The 21,579-nt window shown below is 44.0% G+C and overlaps 1 protein-coding gene across 9 annotated transcripts in view; it reads right to left on the bottom strand.

Annotated features, from left to right (window-relative positions):
* Window positions 1-21,579, bottom strand: part of PRKAG2 (protein kinase AMP-activated non-catalytic subunit gamma 2) — a 251,980-nt gene that overhangs the window by 118,051 nt on the left and 112,350 nt on the right. Inside the window, exon 1 of one of the 9 annotated variants that reach the window (XM_054193039.1) lies at window positions 1,774-21,336. The exons of 7 other annotated variants lie outside the window; for them this stretch is intronic. In XM_054193039.1, the coding sequence (XP_054049014.1) occupies window positions 1,774-1,879 (106 nt within the window). In that variant the 5' untranslated portion in view covers window positions 1,880-21,336. Of the gene's footprint in view, window positions 1-1,773; window positions 21,337-21,579 lie in introns of those variants that run through there. One more of the 9 variants, XM_054193044.1, reaches the window with a different exon arrangement.

Genomic DNA, 21,579 nt, shown 5'->3' with positions numbered 1-21,579 from the left:
TGCGATGCAGGGAGCTGAGCAGGCCACACTCTTACAAGAATGGCATCTGCAAAGTCTGTAGAGTAAATACTGGGCAGAAAACTCTGCTTAATGATCGCTGTGCGCCACCGGCGAGGGCTACAGAGGTGGATTAACGGGAATGAGAATAATATTTTTGGCATTTTATAACTCTGTCACAAACATTACGCTTCATATAGCCAGTAATCTTGGTGGAAGACAAATTATTTTCTCTGGGGAGGAAGGTAGGGATGGGGTTCAGAGTTAGGTGCCGAGGAAGGCTTGCAACACTATGTGTGGTTCTTCCAGCAGCAAATCCTTCTGTTGGCTATTCCCATCTCTTTGATGAAACCTCAAGAAGAGAGTGCATTCGTGGTTCAAAGTGCCATTAATCACTCAATCAACAAATCACACGTGTTTCTGCCTAGGTGAGAATTTAGGGGTTTTAATTAGAAATTTGGAACAAATTTTCCCACTGGGCAATCTATAATATAAATTTTCCCCTCTTCTTGCATAAACTCTGTTACCGTCTTTGTGCATCTTGCTGACACTGTGAAACTCCAAAGACCTGGGTCATATCTCATTCACATCACCTTGACCTTACACTACCACTCCAGCAGAAACCCTCAGATGGGTTTAGGGGAATGCAGAACAAGGCACAGTATCTTAGATTTAAAAACACTTAACTGTACAAAACAGGAAAAAAAGAAGAAGCATTTGCAAGAAAGACACCTTAAAAACAACACAACTGACCACTAAATAAATTGCAAAACCTTAAATAATAGAAAAACAAGCTTTCCAGGTAACCACCCACCCATCAATAGCAAGTCTCCATCACTCAATCTGTATGTACCTCTCCGCACCATCCATATGGTTCAACACTACTCATACCTTCGTCACTCTGCTGGATTTAACGCAGTGACTCCTGACTGATGGAGAGTAAAAAAGAGCCTAGCCCACCAGCTGTACGAGTCAGCCTCTCTAAACTGTGCCTTATCCGGCTGATTCAGTGTAAGACCACTTTCAAACCTCTTAGTCACAGGACAGAATCTCTCAGCAGCACTCGTGGTCTTCGGGGAACCACAGAGTTGTAAAACAGCTACCATTAGTCCATATAGGAAATGGATTAAACATTACATTTCTTCACTATTCTTGAGAAGTAAGTCCAGATCTTGTTGGAATAACCCTTGTCTCTTGGCCAGCTGATCCTTACATGATACACAGACTCTCTGACACACACAGCTCAGCAACTGGATGAAAGTTAACACTCACTGACCAGGAAAAGCTTTTGATTAACAGAGAAAGGTCCTTAATTGCAACTCAACCACAATTATAATGACAACTGCAGTATCAGAAAGATATATTTTTAAATGCATTACTTACCTGATCGATATGCAATTTTTCTCTACTTAAAATTCATCTTTCCATATACGATGTTAGCCCTAACTTAGCATTTAGTTACCATTCTTCAATTAAAGCAACATTAGTCAACAGTCCCTTTTGAATCTATTCGATAGCGTTTACTGTAAACCTTCCCATAACAGCACCCTTTTCCTAAAGGTTATATCTGACGTGTGTTACAGGTGTCAGCTGATGTTCATCTCTGGTGCAAACCAACACAGAACACACAACACTCCACACAACAACTGCCCGGTTCAGTTAATGAAATTGGGAAGCACAACACTGTTACTCGATTATTCGTTATCCCCCACTCACTGCCCTCTCCCAAAGACCAGTGTCCCTCCTTTTTGGATGGGTAACACAGAGGGTCCCTACCGAACAGGCCACGAGGATCGGACTGGCGTCTCTCCGAGCTTTTGCACTGCTCCTTTCTCTTCTTGCTCCCTCTAAAGCTACCAAAACGCTTCATGAGCTGCAACATGCGCTCACGCGGCAGCAGCTGTCGGTCATGCCCAGGACTGAAGAAAAAAAGCAGCACGAGGGGCAAGGAAAGGTGTTGCTTACATCAACTGCCCAGGTGCAAGAAAATAAAGCTCCAGAAAGACCGTGTGGCTGCAAGTAAGTCCAGCTCGCTGGCAGTTCAGCTCTGAGGTGTTTGGTTGTGGTCTTCGTGAAGAGCGTCTCCACAGCAGGCTGCCAAACCTCGCACGCTGGGTGCTTCCAGTCTTAATTCCAGCATACAGTAACTTGCCTGCAAGTATCTGTGGACACGGAGAGAAGTTCAAAGTCTGCCCAGCTTGCAGCTGCAGAGCTCTTATCCGTCAGCCGTCAGAAGCCTCGGAGACCAAAGCAACGTTTCCCAGCGGATCAGCTCATGTGGAAAAAGGTCAGGAACCCCTGATAAGCTCCCTCGTTTAAAAAATACTAACTATGCAAAGGAGCCACAAGTCCTCTTGAAGGGAATCGTCATGTGCAGCTCGGCATGATGACTCTTTAAAAAGGCTGTAAAAGGAAACCACCCCTGGACAGACAATTCCTGGCAGCGAGTGTCCTGGGCACACTCGCACCGTGACATGACATCACCCAACTATTTTGATTCATGTGTGCTGGGTCTTCGCAGCGACAGCATAGTCCAGCTGCCTATCGACGAGCTCCGAAACGCCTGGCCCTCCGCGACTAATGACTAATGGATTAATGGCAACGAGCTTCTGCCAATTCATAAAAAGAAGGCTGATACTTTCTGGAAACCCTAGCCGGGGCGATGGGCTGGACTTGCCCTAGCACGTGCCCTCCCCATGCTATGTATATCTATATGCTCTGCATAGATTGCTCCATTCAAATTTGCTGTCTGCAAAACAAAAGGCACCCGGGACAGCTGTTTGTAACACAATTGAAATCCACCTCGTGGTCTTTTCGATGAGACAAACATTCACAGGACTGTTGCTCATCCCGACCAGCCAGGGTGTATTATGTTAGGCTCTGAGTCTGTACATTTAGAGCTGTTTATTTTAGGATCTAGCGTGGGCTAGATCTTGAGCGGATGGAAAGGGGTGCAAGCACAAACCAAGGCATGGTCAAAGTATCGTAGTCAACCTTCCTGAGATTACAGTAAATGTTCTGTTAAATCAAAAGCTTTTTTTAAAGTCACAAAGCACCAGCCTTTTCTCTGGACACCGCTGGAACCTGAGGCTCAGATCTTTCAAAAATCAAACCCTACATGAGTAACGAAAGTCTTATCTTTTTAATTCCTAGGAGGAATTAAAGGTCATACCACCTTTTTGCCCTCCAAAGAAGCATGTCTTTTTCTCTGTGCCCATGATTTCTCCTGGGACTTAATGTCATGAGAAAAGAAAAGAAAAAAGTCATGAATACTGCAGAAAAGACATTTATCAACACAGATTTCTTGCAAGCTGTGGTCTCTGAGAAAGATTGCTGTCAACAGAGCATCAATGCAAGGATGTCCCAGGACCTCCGGGACCCCGAGTAAAGATGCAGAGATGACAGCAGGTTCCTCTGCCATCCTGAGCTACTACTATGGAGAACATGGAAGAAGACAATACAGAGGGCACCTTTGTTCTTCCACCCAGTGACCAAAATAATCAAATTATTAACAAGATATTTAATTACCTTCCAGACAGGGCTCTCACTGAGATCCAAGTGAGGAACAACAATGATTCATTTAAGGCTATTCCCAGCCTTTCACCTCCTGACTTGTCCTCCTACTTTCTTTTATCCCCATCTTTGTGGCCCTGTTTCAGTTCTGCAAGTGAAGATTTCCAGTGCTTTCCAACAAATAACAATCTTTGGCATAAAGCAGCCTGTCAGCACAGTGCTCGTAGAAAGCCCCTTCTCCAGCCCGTCCCTTGAGGCTCACTGTTCACGCAGCGCAGAGGAGAAGCAGGTGGAGCAATAAGAAATGTTAAGCGATTGACAGGGGAAAGTGTCAGTGTTACTTAAACATTTGTTTTAACATAGTTGTAGGAAGTGTCAAGCTCTTCACACCCCATCTGGCCTTGTGTGACCACCGCATCTACCTCTGCAAGCTTCATCTTCACTGTCCCTTCCCGTTATTCTGCCATGCTCATGCCACTGCAACTGAGACAGTAGCTGTAGTGGGACAAGCTGTGGCTCTCCCCATAAGCACGTGTCAGGAGCCAGCTCTCAACCTACTTCCATGAGACCCACAACCTTCACAGTCCTTCCCATTTGAAAAACAGCTCCCCAACAGCAAAACCAAATCTCACTTGCTGCAGTTTAAGCCTACTCCTTCTTATTCACCATGCACATGGAGAACAGATTGTTTCCTTCTGCCCCGGAGCAGCCCTTGACATATTTGAAGCCAGTTATCCAGTTCCCTTTCCAGTCTTTACTTGGCCAAAGACACAAGAATTGCTGCCTCCATCACCAATGCAATCTGGACCTCAGGTTTCCCCTCCTTAGAGAAGCATTCCTCATTCTTCAGTGGCCAACGGACTCCTGAGAATGACTTAATGTCATCGGAAAGCAAAAAATTTAAATCCCTTTTTAATGAGATAAAAATTGGTATTACTTCAGGACGGAAACAGCCCCCTTTTTGACAGAGGCCAAGGATAAATAATAGCAGATGACCTTTTCAAGCAGGGCCATTGCACCAGGAGGGCTCATTTCCCCTTATTAAGGAAAGCAGCAAGACCCTACTGTTTCTGCGCAGAGCTACCAGAAATCGAAACAACACTGTTTAAAAACTGACTTTCACAGTGATTTGTTAATAAAAGCACTAAGTGTTTTCAATATAATCATTTTGTCTCCCACAGCTAATGGTCTAACAGATACTAGCACATTTACACCTGATACTACATCTTCTTAATGATTCCAGTGGAAGGATCTTATAAAACTAATAATAAAAAGCTGAGCTTCAAAGAGCTCCTTCGGGGACATCTATGTTCTGGAGATTAAAAACACAAATCCCTTCCAAACAACCGTGAAATGGACTCTTGTCAGATTACTTTAAAGTCTCCCAAATTAGTTATAGCATATTATGTTTCTAGAGCTGCATAAGGATAACACCATCCCCTTCCAAAAGCTATATGCAGGCTTGCTCTGAGAGGTACCAAGCACTGGACAGCTTAATAAAATTATTTGGGAGGAAGAAGCAAACAAACACTTGTGCATGTGTGTGAAAAGCTTCCCTAGTCCCGCTGTATCTGCTGAGCTGGACGGACCTGAGCCATTTCATGGCCTTGGAGCAGCCTCTACACTGACAATTCACCAACCTGCCTCCAGCCCCAGCACCCTCTTGCCCCAAGTCAGCTGTTCCTCTGACAGTTTTATTTTGATGGCCTAGCGTCAAGTCCAAAAAGGAGCCTAAAAAGGCTCTAGAGCAAAAAAAAAAGACCCACATCTCCTGGAAATCTCCCTTACACCAATTCTTGCCTTTATCCCATCAGCTGTCTGTGTGCCCAGCCCACCCAGCAATGTCCTCCCCTGCTCATCCCAGCCCTCCATCCCCCTAAGTCACTTGTTTTTTTTTAAAAGGGAGGCTGGAGCACACGAAGTAGAAAAGATAAACCTCCTTCTGCTATATTTTTCACTAATTCATAAGGCCATGTAAGGAGAAGAGTCTCGTGGCAGGAGTCATCTCCAATCCAACCCCAAAAAGCCCCATCTGTCGTCGGGCTCCCTCTTCTCGATGCTTCTTGCTTTTCAGTTCTCCACCTCTCAGGATAAAAGCACCTTTTGTACCTCCCGTCAGTGATTTAACAGGACTCTTCAGGCACAAATATAAGAAAAAATCTTCCTTTCTCTGGATGCGATGTGAAGATTTGTTCTACAAGGCAGAATTGGGGGTTGAGTGTTCAGATTTGGTCTCCAGATAGGAAATTTGGAAGATGCCATCACAGTGATCACGGGCTGTCTGACCCAGCTGTCAGAGTTTTGAAACACAAACTGATTCATCCATCTCACAGAGGTGTAAATTCTGTGCTGTGGTGAAAATACTTCAAATGCTGCCATTTTGAACCATTTCCTCACTTGCCTTTTTAATAGGACATTTAACCTGATGTACAAATGAGCAGCAGAGTGTGGGGCAAGCAACAGCGACCAGTTAGTCCTATCTGGTTTTATTCTGGTGTGAAAATGGAGAAAACAAACACTTTCCTCCTTCAAATTTAAGAGCTTATTTAGCACCAAACAGGAAGGCTAAAATGAATATGTATCCTCCTAGCGACAATTAACGCTTCAACTGGCTTCAGACTGCAAATCAGCAAAATCAAGTATTTCCTTATCCTCATTGCTAAGAATTTGCTTGTTCAAAATTCCCTCTATATTTGCCATTACTCAAAGAAGTAAAGTTCAGATCCACCCTTAGAAGGGTCAAGCATGAATCACGTTTGCATTTCTGTATGGATCATGTTTCTCTGCCTTGTTCTCCCTGAAAATTTCCCTAAATTGGAATTTTTCTAAATTTCTCTTCTCGATTCTACAGACTGATGTTGGCAAAATTAAACGTTTTCTATCATTGTCAGTGCTGCTCGGACATGTTTACAAGCCTCACAATACCAGACTGATTTTAACTGCAACCGTATTTCATATAAACAGCAAACTTGGAAAATATTTCGGAGTAACACGCAAATAAATATGTAAAAGTGGTCTTTGCTTTAAAAAGAAAACGCTCGAGACTACAAGTGATGCAATGCACAACAACAAAAAGCCCGTTTTGCCTGAGCACCATTTGCAGGCTGGTTGAGCAGAGCACGCAGCCTGCGTTTTCAAAGGGAAATACAAACTACCACTTTCTCCATCTGGTCCAAGTCCAGCTCACACCCCATAAAAGAATTGCAAGTTTATGACTCCAAGCTGGGCTGAATTACTTCCCATAATCATAACCAAGTGTTTCACTGCAATGAGTTTTTGTCTTTATCCCCCTTTTTTATACTGCTTCATGCTGCTTTCACTGTGCATTAAGAAAGATTTCAATCTCTGAAGCTGTCAGGCTTACACTAAATTGGTTTTGAAAAATCTGAAAGTTTAATTTTACATCTTTTTAGCATTCCCAAAGGTGCGCACTAGATTCCCCAGAACTCTTGGTAAATTACTTATAAATTACATCCTGGCGTCTTTGTGATGTTTTTCTATCCTACCTTTCCAGAGCTTATAATATGAACCAGCAGGAATAGGAGTAACGGCGATGGCAGTGTTGGCATATTGGTGATTTCTGGTAAGAAAAACACTATCCTTCAGGCTCAGAGCACCTACCCCAAAAGACTGATAAGCTGGGACTGATGACTATGATCCTATCCAAATGATAATTTTATCATTTCCCCACATCCTCCTAATAAACTGTGGTGCATATGTTTCCAGCACTCACTTCTTTAGCAATTTCAGTTCATAATGTGAAAAATGGAGCCCTTCTTACGTATGCCGCAATCTGGCTGTGCTCAAAACAGCAAAACGGTATTTGATCCAGCAAGTACAGGATGTCTGGTATGACAACACAACTCCTAAAATTTAATAAGTTCTCAGTTAAGGAAAACATCTCAGCCGTAACTTTTACAAAAAAATAGTAAAGGCAATAAAGTTCCTCCTAGAAATACTTCCAAGTATTTTTCCACTTGTGCTTTTCTCATCTCTTCTGCCTTCTCTTTCTTCTTGCTTCTATCAAGTCTTTCAACCGTATCCATCCACAAAACCTTGAGAAGGAGACAGGATTCACTGGAACATGACATAACTCTTTTCCATCCTCTTCTTGTTCTTTCTTTCCCTCTTCCTCACTTCTCATGCAGGATTGGAAGAGATTCAGTGATGTTAAAATTGTGATGGGCATTGTAGGGCTGAACAAAATATCCCCTTCAGTTTAAATTAAAGAAAAAAGTCTTTCAACCAGCACTGAATGGGTTGCAAACTGAATGACAGCAAATGAATGAAGCCCGAAATTACTCCAAGAAAGTGATACATTAGGGACGGCCAGTACCTGAAGAGCGAAATTCATATAATTGCCCCATAGTGAACACCCCAAAATACAAGAGACTAAGAATCAGAGCACCATGGCTCCACAGAAACATAGTCTTCCATTGATTCTGCCTTAGCAGATTTATTTGGAGAGATGATGAAAACTCACTGAATTAGCAACGGTTTGCACCAATCCTCAGCTGTCCTCAGATGTCAGCCCTACACAAACCCAGCCAGCATCCCTTTGTTGCACAGCCACAGCCACCACATTTGCAATTCAGAAGCTAGTAAGAGCATTAGCAGTAAACCAGCTTCACACGCATTTACTGCAATTTTAACATTCACACTGGCACAGTTATCATAAAATACAACCCTAGTGACTAACGTGCACATTGGAAGCAATGCCCTCATTCTAGATGGGATGATGAGATTTCAAAGTAATTTCAGGTTCTGTATCCCACTGCTGCCCACAACGAGCAGATGCATCTGACAGCTAAAGCCAAGAAATTTGCTTACACACAAAATAAGACGACAAAGAGACTCTTCTCCTGACTCAGTATTATTATTATCTGCTACTTTTGGTTGAAAATAATCTTAAGTGTTCCTTAACAACAAAAAATGCCAACAGTGCAATTTTGGGGTTGACGGTCATCCCACAAATGACCTACTCTTATGCACCAGTGGATATAATAAAGACATATATGCTATATATATTATAAATAGAAAATTAGAGACAGTGGTCAGCAGCATCCTATTAGACATGTGAGCCAATGCAGAAATGCTGGCAGAAGATAAAATTGAACCACACTTTGAAAAGCTAAATGCTTAGCTAACGGTGAAGAAGCTTTTCTCATTCCTGGCTCCAGCAACTTCACTGACGAAGTTCTTCAGTGATGAAAGAGGGACCTCATTTGGTTCAACTGCAACTTCCAGAAGAATGAAACATTCCCTGTGAACTCTAACCCAAGTCTCCCAAAGCTCAAGGATGAAGGAGTTTGCCTACATGTGCTTCTGCTGCTCTTAGCTGCTGTGATGGTGCAGGAGAACGTGAGGCCTATGTTCAGGTTACCTATAGGGGTATCTAATGCAGGCGTTTACACAGAATGGACATTTTCCATGAACTATTGCAAATGTTTTGTTGACAGGGAAAGCAGCGTCTTGTAGCATTAGACCAGCGGTGAGCCGAATTGCTCATTGAACTCAAACTCAAAGCTCACAAAATCCCGATGCCTAGCCGGCATATCTATAGGAAGGGCTTTAACTCCTTATTATACAGCCACTGACAGTACGCTTACACGAATGACTAAGGACATCGCACAGGACTGGATCCCAATCTGATGAACTAAACACAGGCGTAATGCCAAGGGGGAAAATTCCTAAAGGATCACCCAACACGGCATTGTCATTACAAGTGGGATTGCTCCAGCAAGGGGATGGCAATAGAAAGGGAGGAATCCACCCCGCGCAGACAGGGACTGCACTGAAATCCAGCCCGCTGCACAACCTCTTTGCATTGCGGCCAGCTCTCTCAGGCTACTTGTTAAAGCCACCCCCAGCAAATACACTAGACCTTCATCTGCTGGTTAAGAAAAAATGCAAGGGATTAAAAAAAATAAATGCACACCCCCCCCCCAAGATCTATCTTTATTTTCCACCCTTACTTTTCCTATGAATTAATAATTCTGAAGCATCATTAGTTGTAAGCAAAAGAATAAACCCAAGTACATTGCATACTTTAATGTCATAATAATCGAACATCTAGCAAACCAGCTCTGTTAACTTCCCAAGATAAACACCTCGGGAACCACCACCCGCTAGATCTCATATAGCACCTTTTCATCTTCAGCAGAAGGGAAGTAAATACCATGGTTTGTAGCTTTCTTGCACAGGGAGAAGTGCGTCAGGCTGGCACGAGCCCAGTGAGGAACAGAACGAGATGGAAATCTGTTGGATTCCACGGCTCCGCTCCTTCCTTTGCAAGAACATGACATATTGTTCACACTGTGTTAAACCACTGTGTGCGTGAGGTGGCTGTCTCACATGCCCCAGCTCCAAAGAGATTACCAGAATTAGTCACCCAGATTACGGAAGATCTGCCAGAGCAGACGAGAGTATAGAGGAGGAAACATTCGTTATCACATACATGAAGTCTGGAAGAGAAATCGTTCAAAACCTCTCTGTTTTCTCTTTCCAGGTTGGTTTTTTGGGTTGTTGTTTTGGGGGATTTTTTTTTTGAGATTTTTGCACCCAGATCAAACATGGCAATGTTGTTAGCAAAAGAAACTTTACTGACTTTTTAAGAGAGATGAAAGCACAGTGAGAAAGACAGACCCTGCAGCTTACTGAGATGGTGACAGAGGTACCTTAGCAATCTGCCAGGGTACAGACGGGACAAAGACGGAGACAGTGGACATGTAGGGGAAAACTGGCATTGTTTTAATATCTGCAATGAGCTAGAAGCCACCCAAGCCCAAATATTTCCCATTTCTTGATAATTCCACCAATTCATGTAACTGGCAGACAGCTAACTTAGAAAAAAGCATCCGACACATCCATGGCATCCAGCTGGGAAGCTGCTGCGACTGCAGGAGCCACAAGCCTATGATGGGAGTGAATCAAGGGACTGTGTGGGACGGCTTGAGTGATAAAAACTTCCCTGTTCATTCACTGCGCAAGTGAAAACACTAAACACTGTAAAGTTCAGAGCTGTTATATTTAGGATTGTGTGAAAAATCACAGTGGGTTGGTTGGGACCGATGCAGACACGAACCCAAGAAAGCTTTTTGAGTCTTTATGCCTAGATGACAGAAGAGCTGGAAACCTGGGAGCCCCAAGGCAGTAAGAGAATATTCCTGGAAAAGCCAACCCTGGCAGCCTGCACACACAATACCTGGCAGTAGAAAAAATACTCTGAAACCTTTTCACAACAGCTAATGATAGAGGAAGAGACTGAAAAGGCTGTCAACCGTGTGCTTGGGAGGACTGCCTGAAAGCCAGAGACGGAGTGGGGAAGAGGCACCTCACGGTAACTCCTTGCACAACACCTCCTTGGTTATTTAGGTTTTAGGATACCCTTGTGAATCAGAAGGCAAGTGCCAATGATCAGGCACATCCCAGCTTGACACAGTTCTCAGGCTGACACTTAATTTGCAGCCAGCATCTTTCCCTGTTCACTTCATCAAAACACATCAACCCTCAAATTGAGGAGAGACTTCTGGAACCAGGAAATCTCTTTTAGTGGTGATTTAGCTTAGCAATGCATCGGGCCAATCACACTACTATTTGTATCTTGTAAAGTCATTCGAAAATGATCTAAACTAATACCAAGGCTGAGCAGAACTTGTTGAACAAGATTCCCAAATCTTGTCAAAGGTCGGCACCTTGTAGTGGCTTCAGTGCTTACCCTAGAACGCACTCTGCCAAGTAGCTCTAACATCATGAATCAGTTTAAATTCCACATCAAGAATCAAAGCAGAGACTCAGCGTTATGTTTACAGAGCTCTGGATATATCCAACAGCACAAAGCCCAACTCTTGAATTTCTTGGTCTGCCCCAAAAGCATCCTGCACCCTTAGTCCTTCATTTTCAGGGGCACATTCCTAACACAGTCCTGTGAGCTTTCCATAATGCAGCCTGTTGCAATTCTGGCTCTCAGAGTCAAGGTTGCCTGAAACAGCCTGTAGAAACCCATCAGTGGTACCGACTGAATACTTTTGTTATTATTACATAGTACATATTTGTGGAAAAAAAATCCTCCGTCATCACCTTGGCAGCTAGCAATAAGGCCTGGCAAGTCTGACAGTCATCTTATTTGCAAGTGCGTCACTGCAGCAAAAAATATTAAAACATCTGTGCTAATAGACATGAACAGAAACTACTGCTCCAAACTACGTATTGCTGAAAACCAGGTAGGTTGTTTCTAGCCATAGTAAAATACTGATAGGGCAGAGGAGGGGCTGAGTAAGGAGTTCAGAGACTTCGCTTTTATTCTCAGCTCTGCTGCTGGGCCACTGCACAACCAGGGATAACTCCCATCGTCTCTGCAAGAGCTTCACATGAAACGCCATCTTCAGATGCCGTGCATTACTGCACTGCAAGAGACTCATGCTTAGACCAATCCCTTTTCTGCCCCTATTAACCAGAAAGATAACTAAAAATCTTAAACAAAGACCTACAGCAGATGAAGTAAATACTTAACAGTGACCACAGGTTTCTCGCTTTCCTTCCTGTTTATTTGCTGCCTACATCCATTACAAGACAATGCGTTCAAAGGCAAATGGCAAAATCCCCGTGCCTTCAGGAGTTGCTCGGAGTGGGGCAATGCAAACGCAGGGCAGAGAGCATCAACCCCCAGCCCCAGAGACCAAACTCCCACCAGCCTCAGTAGCAAAAATCGGGCTCATCACCAGCAAAACTGAGCTTCTCAAGAACTCTTTATATCAATTTCCAAGTTTTTTTTTTCCTGCACATGTTAAAAGATGTAACACAAGCTCCTGTGTCAAGACAGCACTAACAAGGAAGGTCCTGCTGGTCTTTATTTTGAGTCACAGCCCTCAGCATCGCCAGCCTGAATCAGGTCGTTCACATTCCCCCTGCACCCTTCAGCCCTCCCTATTTACAGTCACCTGCTACAAAATCCACACTCTTAAACTACAGTAATTAAAAGAACTTCACCAAAACCTGGAGCAGATCCACTCAGAGTCACACACAGAGCTCTGGGGGAGCCGGGAGCAGAGGGGGATGCTCCTGCCCCAGCCTTTACCCTCCCTGCCTGCACAAACCTGCCACATCACAGCCCACACAAATCGGGCGTGGGAGGGATGGAGTGAGGCACCAGCAGAGTCTGAAAGACTTTCTGCAGCTTAGCAGCTCCCCTTGCATCTCCCCCTAATATGCTTAGCTACTTAGCGAGCAGCGAGCTAAACATCTTCATGTTTAGCAACAAGTTTTACTGGGGTTTTGCGTTACTTGACCTTAATGAAATGATCGGGAAGCTCTGTATGTCTTACCAACCTTTTCTTGGTTGCCATCACAAGGTGCTTCCCAAGGTGAACGATGGTTTTGGTTTTACTCCAAAAGCACAAAACGTGCAGCCGTGCCTGGGGAGTGCGCAGCGCTCCCTGCGTTGGTCCACGGCGAACAACGAGGCTGGCTCCTCAACACAGTTTTAATTTCTCAGCTCCAAGAAAAGGTTCAGCTTTAACACTTCCAGAGAGAAAATACTTGCATTTCGGTAAGCGGACACAGCGAACTGGTGTCCTTTCTTTACCTACCATGCAGCATGGTCCCCAGAGCCTGGTGGCACTGAGCCCATCGGGCTGTATGTGTTCTGCCCCCATCTATCCCACCTTACCCCTGTAAGATGGGGTGCATCTTTGCACCCCTTGCAAATGCAAGAGCTTTTCCCCTTCACATATTAACATTAGTAGCATACTAATGAACTTCCTAGCCTCATTTACCCACTTGGCTTTTGCATCATGCAAAGGGAACTAGGAAAGAAGAGGTGGAGGCTTTCTTAGCACAGCAAAGGGCTCCTCTAATCCTGCAACCCATAGTGCAGTGGCAGAAGTTGCCTACAAATGGCTTAATCAAACGTGATCCATTCCCTAATGCACAGTAAGTAACTGTGTCCAAAGGAGAGGATAAGAAAATTTGGGGGGAACGAAGTGCCAGGTTTAGAGAGAAACAAGGAACCACACACCCTCCCAGCCGTGAACTCATCAAAGGTTTTTTCCCTTGGAATTTTTGCAAGACGTGCATGTGCCCCATGTTGCTGAGCCTTGCATCTGCTGGACGGATGAGAAATTAATTTCTAAGAAAGAACTTCAGTGATGTCAGGCATTTTCTTTTTTTAATGTGACCATAAAGTGGCAAAAGCTGTCAGCGGCGCTGGCAGTAGCTTAGCAAAAAATGTTGACGTTGCCTGGATACTGAGTCCCGCTCCAGTCTAGGATTTGCCTGCGTGTCTGCATTTGACAGCGGTAACTCCTTGGGATTTTAGTTTTTCTTTAATATTCTGAGAGCCGTGCAAATATCTCTCCTTATTCAGATCCCTCCTCCTCTCTCCTCCCCCACTTTTTGGCTTTGTAAAATGCAAACTAATTCCTCAACCATAGTAAAGCCATAAATAAGAAGGCATAAAAATATTTTTGTAGCCTTCTTTTTCCAAGGTTAATCTTTTCAGTTATATAAGCACTTTATAAAATAGCATGGGGAAAGTATATGAGAATCTGTTTATGTGATTAAGACTTGGCTCCTTCTTTACTGTGGCCCGTGACAGTATTTTATGCTTTTCATTTGCCCCTGCTGAGGTTTGCTCAGCCATCTCTCCGTGACCTCCAAAGCAGAAGGCAGCAAGATTTAACATTGCTTTCATGGGGTGCTTACAGTAAATCATTCCTGGTAGGTGTCCACGGAGTCTTGGGAAAAAAAAGAGCATTATTAAGTACCTGCTAATTTTTCATTCCAGTGGGTGGATTCCAGCTTTTCACTGATGGCAAAAATGCAGCTACTCTGAAGGGAAGCGAATTTTCCCCGGTCTTTCCTCTTATTGCTGTCATGCTCCCAGTCTGACTTGTGCCTCAGTGTTTGAAGAAACAGTTCTGGCTGCCAGTTAGTGAAGGGCTGTAGTGTTTTATTATCTTTTATGGTAAAGAATTTGGAAGGACTTGAGAGAGAGCTTCGGGCAGAAACAGAAACAGGACCAAAGTGAATATACAAAATACAGCACAAAACTTCTCTTCCTGGCAGCTGGATGACAGAGAATTAAAAAATCCATTACAGATCATTTTTCCAGTCTGGTCCCTGACACTGTTCCTAAGTGAGGAACAATGCACAGTTATCCTGGTGCTCCACAGCAGCAGGTTACAGCATCCTGCGGGGTTATTTTCCAAAGGAAATGACGTGCTGTTCAGATACTTTCTTCACTGCCGCTTGTTTTATTTACTTAATAATGTCACAGGCTTTGAATACGCAAGCAGCCAACTCTCTCTTTAACAATCCCATCATAAAGATTGTTGCCCCATTCTGCAGAGCCCTTCTGCACTGGGGAATGACTCGGATTAGCCACACTGAAGCAAAGGGCATACTCTCCTGCTCCTTGCAATTGCTCCTCCGAAAAAAAATCCACCTATCGTTACACTAAACATCATGACAACATCACTTCAAGAGAGCAAATAAAGTTTGAACACAACAAGAACATGGAACACAGCCTCGTAACTCCTTCCAAGGGATGTCAACCACAAAGTGGTGAACACGTGAGGTTCATCTGTGCAGCATAATTCTGCTTCCCCTTTCATCACAGCATGATGTGATGAGATTTTAGACACTGTGCCAACTTTGACAGCTCTGCAGAGAGGAGACACCTTTCTGCCATGGCACTCCCAATCCTGCAATTTAACCACTGGTAAAAAATTTACATGGGAACTCTATGGACGCTGTCAAAAAACAGATGGAAAGCTTGAAGCAGAAACAAGCCCTTAAAAATACCACGTCTCTTCTTTTCAGCTTTAAAACTGGACTGGACAAAGCGATACACAGTGGAAAGAAAGATGGAGATGACTCAACAGTCTTGTCTTGTGGCGATGCCTTTTGCTGTTGCCTTCCCCTAGCCTCTTGTGGCTGGGAACCGTAAGAGCATTTGGATGGTCTGAAGATGCAAAAGCTGGTGCATGGAGGCAGTGCGAGGATGCTCACATTGAACACGCACAAGTGTATGAGAAAGACTCACCAGTTCCCAACTGCACACCTCTTCTTAAACACAAAATCCAATAAAAGAGTGAAAATGATGGTGTGAATCCCGAAGATCATGCTCTCCAGGTCATTTTTCCAAGCGCAGGCAAGACCCTGAGCCCAGCCCATGGCAGCTGGACCCTCTCTTGGTTCTCTCGGCTGCACTAGAGCCAAACTATGGCTAAAGGTGCAGCACAGCTGGCGCAGGTCCGTGCTCTGTCGGCGTTCCCGCTCTCTTGCTTTGTAGCTGGGCTCCCCAGGGAAGCAGCTGCATGCAGCAGATTTAAGTTTCCCATTCTGCAGCACAGCTGTCTGCTTTGTAAAATCCTCCACCAACAATATTCACTCTCTCCATATCCCGGCTTTCCAAATGGAGAGGCGATGGGGGCTTCCTGTGATTGCCACAGTGGCTTCCAGCTACTCCAAACCGAGTTCCAGCCGCGCTGCCTCAAAGTTCATCCCGAAATGATGGGTCAGTTTAACAGCAGTGTGACTTCTGACCAGTGCTCATCAGCAGCTTGTTTGACTTTAATGTGATTTAATTGCAGTGACATGCCTTAACAAAACCCATGCCAAGAAACTACAGCTGGAGAAAGAGCTGACCTAAGGCCAGTTTCCCAAGGGTTCTCACTCTCCCCCTCCTCTAACTTGTGGATCCCCTGGTGCTACACAAATTCTCCTGGGTCACTGAGGTGGCTGCAGCCACCCAGATCTCCTCCACACGTAACGAAGTGCTTTACTCTGAATTTCACCCTCTGTGATGGCCGCATGCTCCTCCAGCACCATCCTCCAAGGTTGGGGACAATCACAGAGGAGCCACCATCCTCGAGTCCTCACCAGGGCTTACTCTCTAAAAAAAAATTCTGAGATTTCACCTCCTTTCATCACCTCTAAACTCTCTGGTTAAAGGAAAAAGCAAAACATGAGCTTGGGGCCAGGGACAGAAACCACCCTGACATCTCCTCCACACAGAAACTCCACCCCAGCCCACCATCACCACCACAACCCCAAATCTGGGGGGATCTTGTCTTTCAGGGTTTATCTGACTGCATGTTACATGGATATGTTACATGGAGATGTTCCACAGAACATGCGGAAATAAGACGTTGTTATTTTTTTTTGCATTTTCATTTACACAGTCTTTGCCCCAATGGCCTGGATAATATGAGCACATAAATCCACTTCTGTTAAGCAAATCTGAAGGAATTATGGCCCATCACAAAGGAATACCAAAGAGATGGCTATTAATTAAATACATTAATGCAATTAAGAAAAATTCTAAATCTCAGTTTCTTTTTTGGCCTTTGTTTCTACAATAAAGAAAACCAGGGAAAAAGAAAAATGTTCCTAACTACTGCAACGAAGCCCTTATCTGTTACCTCATAGCCATGACTTTGACCGTTTCTCTAAATTCAGAACATCTGTCCCTGCCTGTCTTCCCTTACCACTAGGTAAGTATTTGCTGATAATCCACGTATTTTTTCTGCAGACTGGGCTTCTGATTCAACAAAATCTAGACAGCTGTACAAACTGGTTTGCACTAATCCCCACCATTTGCTTGAAAGCTTTCTGTGAACGCCAGCGAACATACAAGATGTCAGATCGGCAATAATCCTCATTACTTACTATTTACGTTTTTAAGGAGGGAAGGGTCATAATTAGGCTTTTGTCAATGAGAGTGCCTTTGATCGCATTGGAAGTAAGGGCTTTCCTCTGGCTTTGAAGGACAAAACCCAACACTTAGAAGCCCAGGCAGGAAACTATTCCTTAATGCTCACCACCTTCATAGGGGTGACTAGCAAATATTGCTGAACTTAGCCAAAATATTTCTTTTTTTCTTCTCTTTTTCTTTTCTTTTAGTTAAGAATGTCCTTTTTTTTCCCCAAGTCAACTGTCTTAGGTGTCTCAGCAAGGATTAACTTCAGGCATTCAAGTCTGGAAATTGTTCACTGCATTCAGAGCCCAATGGTCAAATCTTCCCCGGTGTCATGCTGAAAAAGTCAGATGTAGTAAATCAGATGTGTTTAAATACACATAATATAGCAGAATTTGATCTTTGCGTGGGCAGAAGCCACATTTTAATTAGCTTTGCTGGAAGGAGCAGTACTTTCTTCTAAAAGATGAAAAAATTCAGCTACCCGCTCGTCTTAATGTTCACGTCAATTCATTTTTGAGGTTCGCTCTCCTGAACAAGTTTAGGCCAGTGCTGCATTGCAATCAAGCGCTGCTGCTGAAGACTCCTCTTCCAAAACCCCATTTTTATTACCTGGCTACGTGTTTTATCTGCGGTTCGTGCTTCTTGTCTTTCAGAAATTCTTCAAGGTGCACTGAATATGGCCAAGCTCAGCATTTCTCTAGCAAACTCTACTTTTTACAGGTTGCCCAGAGAGGTGGTAGATGTCCCATCCCTAGAAACATTCCAGGTCAGGTTGGACAGGGCTTTGAGCAACCTGATCTAGTTGAAGATGTCCCTCCTCATTGCAGGGGGGTTGGACTACATGACCTTTAAAGGTCTCTTCCAACTGAAACTATTCTATGATTCTAGGATTGCATGACACATGAAAGAGTCAAGCGTTTAATATAAATGCTAAACACAGAAAAAATAACATGGCCACTATTTGTCATGTGTAGCTACTCTCATTTCACTATTAAGCATTAGTCCATCTGCAATTCTGTCACTTCCTCTCCAGAAAGTTTTGACCTTCATAGCATTTAGATATGCATTTTTTATTTTGCATGGATTAAAGCCAGTTTTGGCCTCTGGCTGCTTGGTGCTATGGGGGGCACATCGGCACGCAAGAGGAATTGGAGCAGCCGCATAACTGCAAACAGCATCATCCTGTTGGAGTTACGGCTCAGGTTGCCAAGTGCAGTTCACTCACCATTAAACAGATCCATGGAAAGACCGTGAACATGAAGAGCTATGGAAACCTTATACTGAGGTTAAGCAAACAAATCTGACACCAAACCTTCTGCCCAGCTCAGGCAGGCGATAAAGCAGATACGTTCACAGTGACCCTGCAACAAAACACTCAGGATTCCCAAATAATGGCATTTGTTGAAGAACATATCGTTAACAGCTAATCTCCACATGCCTTCCCCAGCAGAAATTAGTTGCATGAGGGTCCATGTATTTGTCAACACAATTAAATGTCTATCATCATATTGAGGGCCATATCCTCACCTGGGGGCAATGGCAAACCCTCCTGGGATGAGGGCAGAAGTTGGTTTCCTGAACAACTGCTGAAATTATTGTTGTTACACATGTCGGAGGGAGGGATGTTTTTAGCCCCTGCAGTTTGAATGGGTTTAGAAGCACTAAAAAAAAAAAAGGCATAATAAAAGGTCCTTAGCATCCTGCTCAAAACCTAAATCAACGCATCTCCAGGCAGGCAAGGCACCTCCATACAGCCAGGAGGAGCAGCAGGATGCCCACAGGAGGGCACCTATGTTTCACAGTCGTGTAGGAGCTCCCAGGGAGATGCAGTTTGGGTTCACACAGTGCGGCTCTGTCTGGCGTAGCTACCCACACGCACTTGTCACCGCAGTCCTGTGTCACACACCTACGCGGGGGCTTTCGAAGCTGCACTTACATTTCAGGCTCTGAGAGTCGCAAGCGGCAGGCGATGCTGCAAGAAGCAAACTACAAAGAAACCCTGTTGGAAACCACTGGAGTTGCCTATCAATAAAATGTGCTTATAGAAACACCGAGGCAAGCTTCAAAATAGTTTAACTAAGAAATCGAGGTGTTTTGATGGCTGATCATCAAAGATGCTAAGTAGTTGTTTCGCATATCAAGTACACACAGATTAATATTTTTCCATAATCTAAGATACGAATTTATTAAAGATGGAGAAGGGTCTTCTGGATGAACTGTGACATAGATGAACATAGCAGAAAACTCATGAAGAAAGAAAATAATTTCTTTTTTTAAAAAAAAAACAACCCACAACTCCCAAACAATCCACAGCCCCCCTTTATTTTTTAAAAAATAAACTAAGAAAGATCCTGTTTAGATTTTATTAAACACTTAGCGCTCCATGTCAGAACCAGCCAGCCCTGGAGCGGGCAGTTAGTCTATTGATCCACCCCAGAGATCCCAGGCACAGGGACCTTTGTAAGCTCATTGCTGGCTCAGTGGTTTTAGGATTGTCATAAATCACTTAGTTCCTGACATTTGAACCTTTCCAGCAATGCTCTGTAGATGCGCTGGTTTAGCTGTTTAGCTGGATAACAAATTCTGACATCCAGAAAATGGACCAAAGAGAAACAACCCGGGGAGAATACCAGCTACAGGTTATTGCTTGTGGTATACAGCTGACTCTAGAGACTAAAATCTCCCCTTCATAAAGGTCGCTATTCAGGACATTACTCTCAAATTTACATTCACTACCACATTTTTACTTATCACAGCTCCTCACTCTACCCACCACGAATCCTCACCTCTCTGCCCCATCCTTTGCATTTTAATTTGTAGAGCATCCACACACGCCCACTTTGCAGCACAAACCACCTCATGTGCCAGCTGGCAAAGCACAGCCAGGGCTTCCAAGCATTTTACAACCCTCATCCTGCAAGTCCAAAAAGGGTGCAAACCTTGGGGAGCATGGTCCTCCAGCTAACGTGCATATGTGTGCTTGTGAGTAATAAAATGCTTTCCCGAACCTGACTTGGGTCCTCTGCATGGTGTCGTCCTTCATTCAGTATGTCTCACGTTGTGCCAGGCAACCTTGTCAGAAGTTTTGCTGGACTATCAAAGCATCTGCAATGACAGTTACTCCCTCCCAATACACATATTATCCCATTCAGGATACATTACTCAAACAAATTTCTGTAAAGGTTCTGATGGTTGGGAACAAATGGGTCAATGCCCAAAAATTAGACCTGAGACTCATTTTATGACATGAGTAGAAGACCTTGCCTGTCCTTTTTTTATTTTAAACTAAGAACATGACTTCTAGCCTCCTCCAGCTGACGTGTTGATTATTTTAAGCACAATAAAATCCAAACCAATTAACTCACTGGGCTAGAAAATCCTAAACCAATTAATTTTAAAAAGTGGCATCTTTGTTCTCCTCTGCTTTGACAAAGGAAACGTGATCTGACTTTAGTCAAATAGAGAGCAGCAGGGAAGGACTTAGCTCTGCTACACAGATTCAGGAGTATGGGAATTAGTCACATCAGTGAAGTTAATGTAACCTTGGTATTACACAATTTCCTTTCACTTCTGTCAAACTGCAAGTACAAAAGGATTCTTCCTAGATCTCCTAATCCAGCCTGATATTTATCTGACTTACTATGGCAGTGAGGAAAACAAATCCTAAACCTGGTCCCATGCACAGCTTTGTACTAGGAGAGATCTTCTGTCTTCTGTGCTTTTCTACATCCCCTCTTCCCAGTAACAACCAACCTGCATTTAAGTTTGCTGTACACATCAAATAGGCCAATGACAACTCCAAAGTTGCTGTGAAGTGCCCTGACAACTGACCGAATTAGAATGGAATGAATCAAATGTGAACAGCCCTTCTCATACTCCTGGGCTAGTACAGAAGACTACAAGGGTCTCTGAAGGCATTAGAGTCCTTAAATTCATTACGATCCATTAAAAGTCCTATCTCATCTCCTCAAACTACTCAGTCACTACCAGGTGAGGTGATAATTAGTGCACGTGAGCTCTCCCAGAAGAGGCTGCAGAGCCCTCTGCCTTGCTTGGAGGTGGCCAGTGCCCTGCTCAACCCGCCAAGGAGCCTTGCTGGCTCCCGAGTCCCTCCCCATCCACCCACATTCACAGCCCTGCAGCCCAAAAGAGGGCTGTTGCCTTCGGCTGGCTTTAAGGTCAATGGGACAACAAAATACACAAGCGAAAGCAGGGAACAAATCTAATCATCCATGCAGGCAAGTAGCAGAGTCCGTGTGAAGTCTTTAAAACCCCCTCAGTCTAATCACTGATTATCACCAGGGCTCTCCTTCGAGATGCTTTCACAGCCCCAAAGGTTGCATAAAGCAAAGCTCATTTCCATTAAG

This window comes from Rissa tridactyla, chromosome 2 (genome assembly GCF_028500815.1).
Source record: "Rissa tridactyla isolate bRisTri1 chromosome 2, bRisTri1.patW.cur.20221130, whole genome shotgun sequence".
NCBI lineage: Eukaryota > Metazoa > Chordata > Aves > Charadriiformes > Laridae > Rissa > Rissa tridactyla.
The sequence above is the reverse complement of the archived record's forward strand: the minus strand, read 5'-3'. Positions and strand labels throughout refer to the sequence as shown.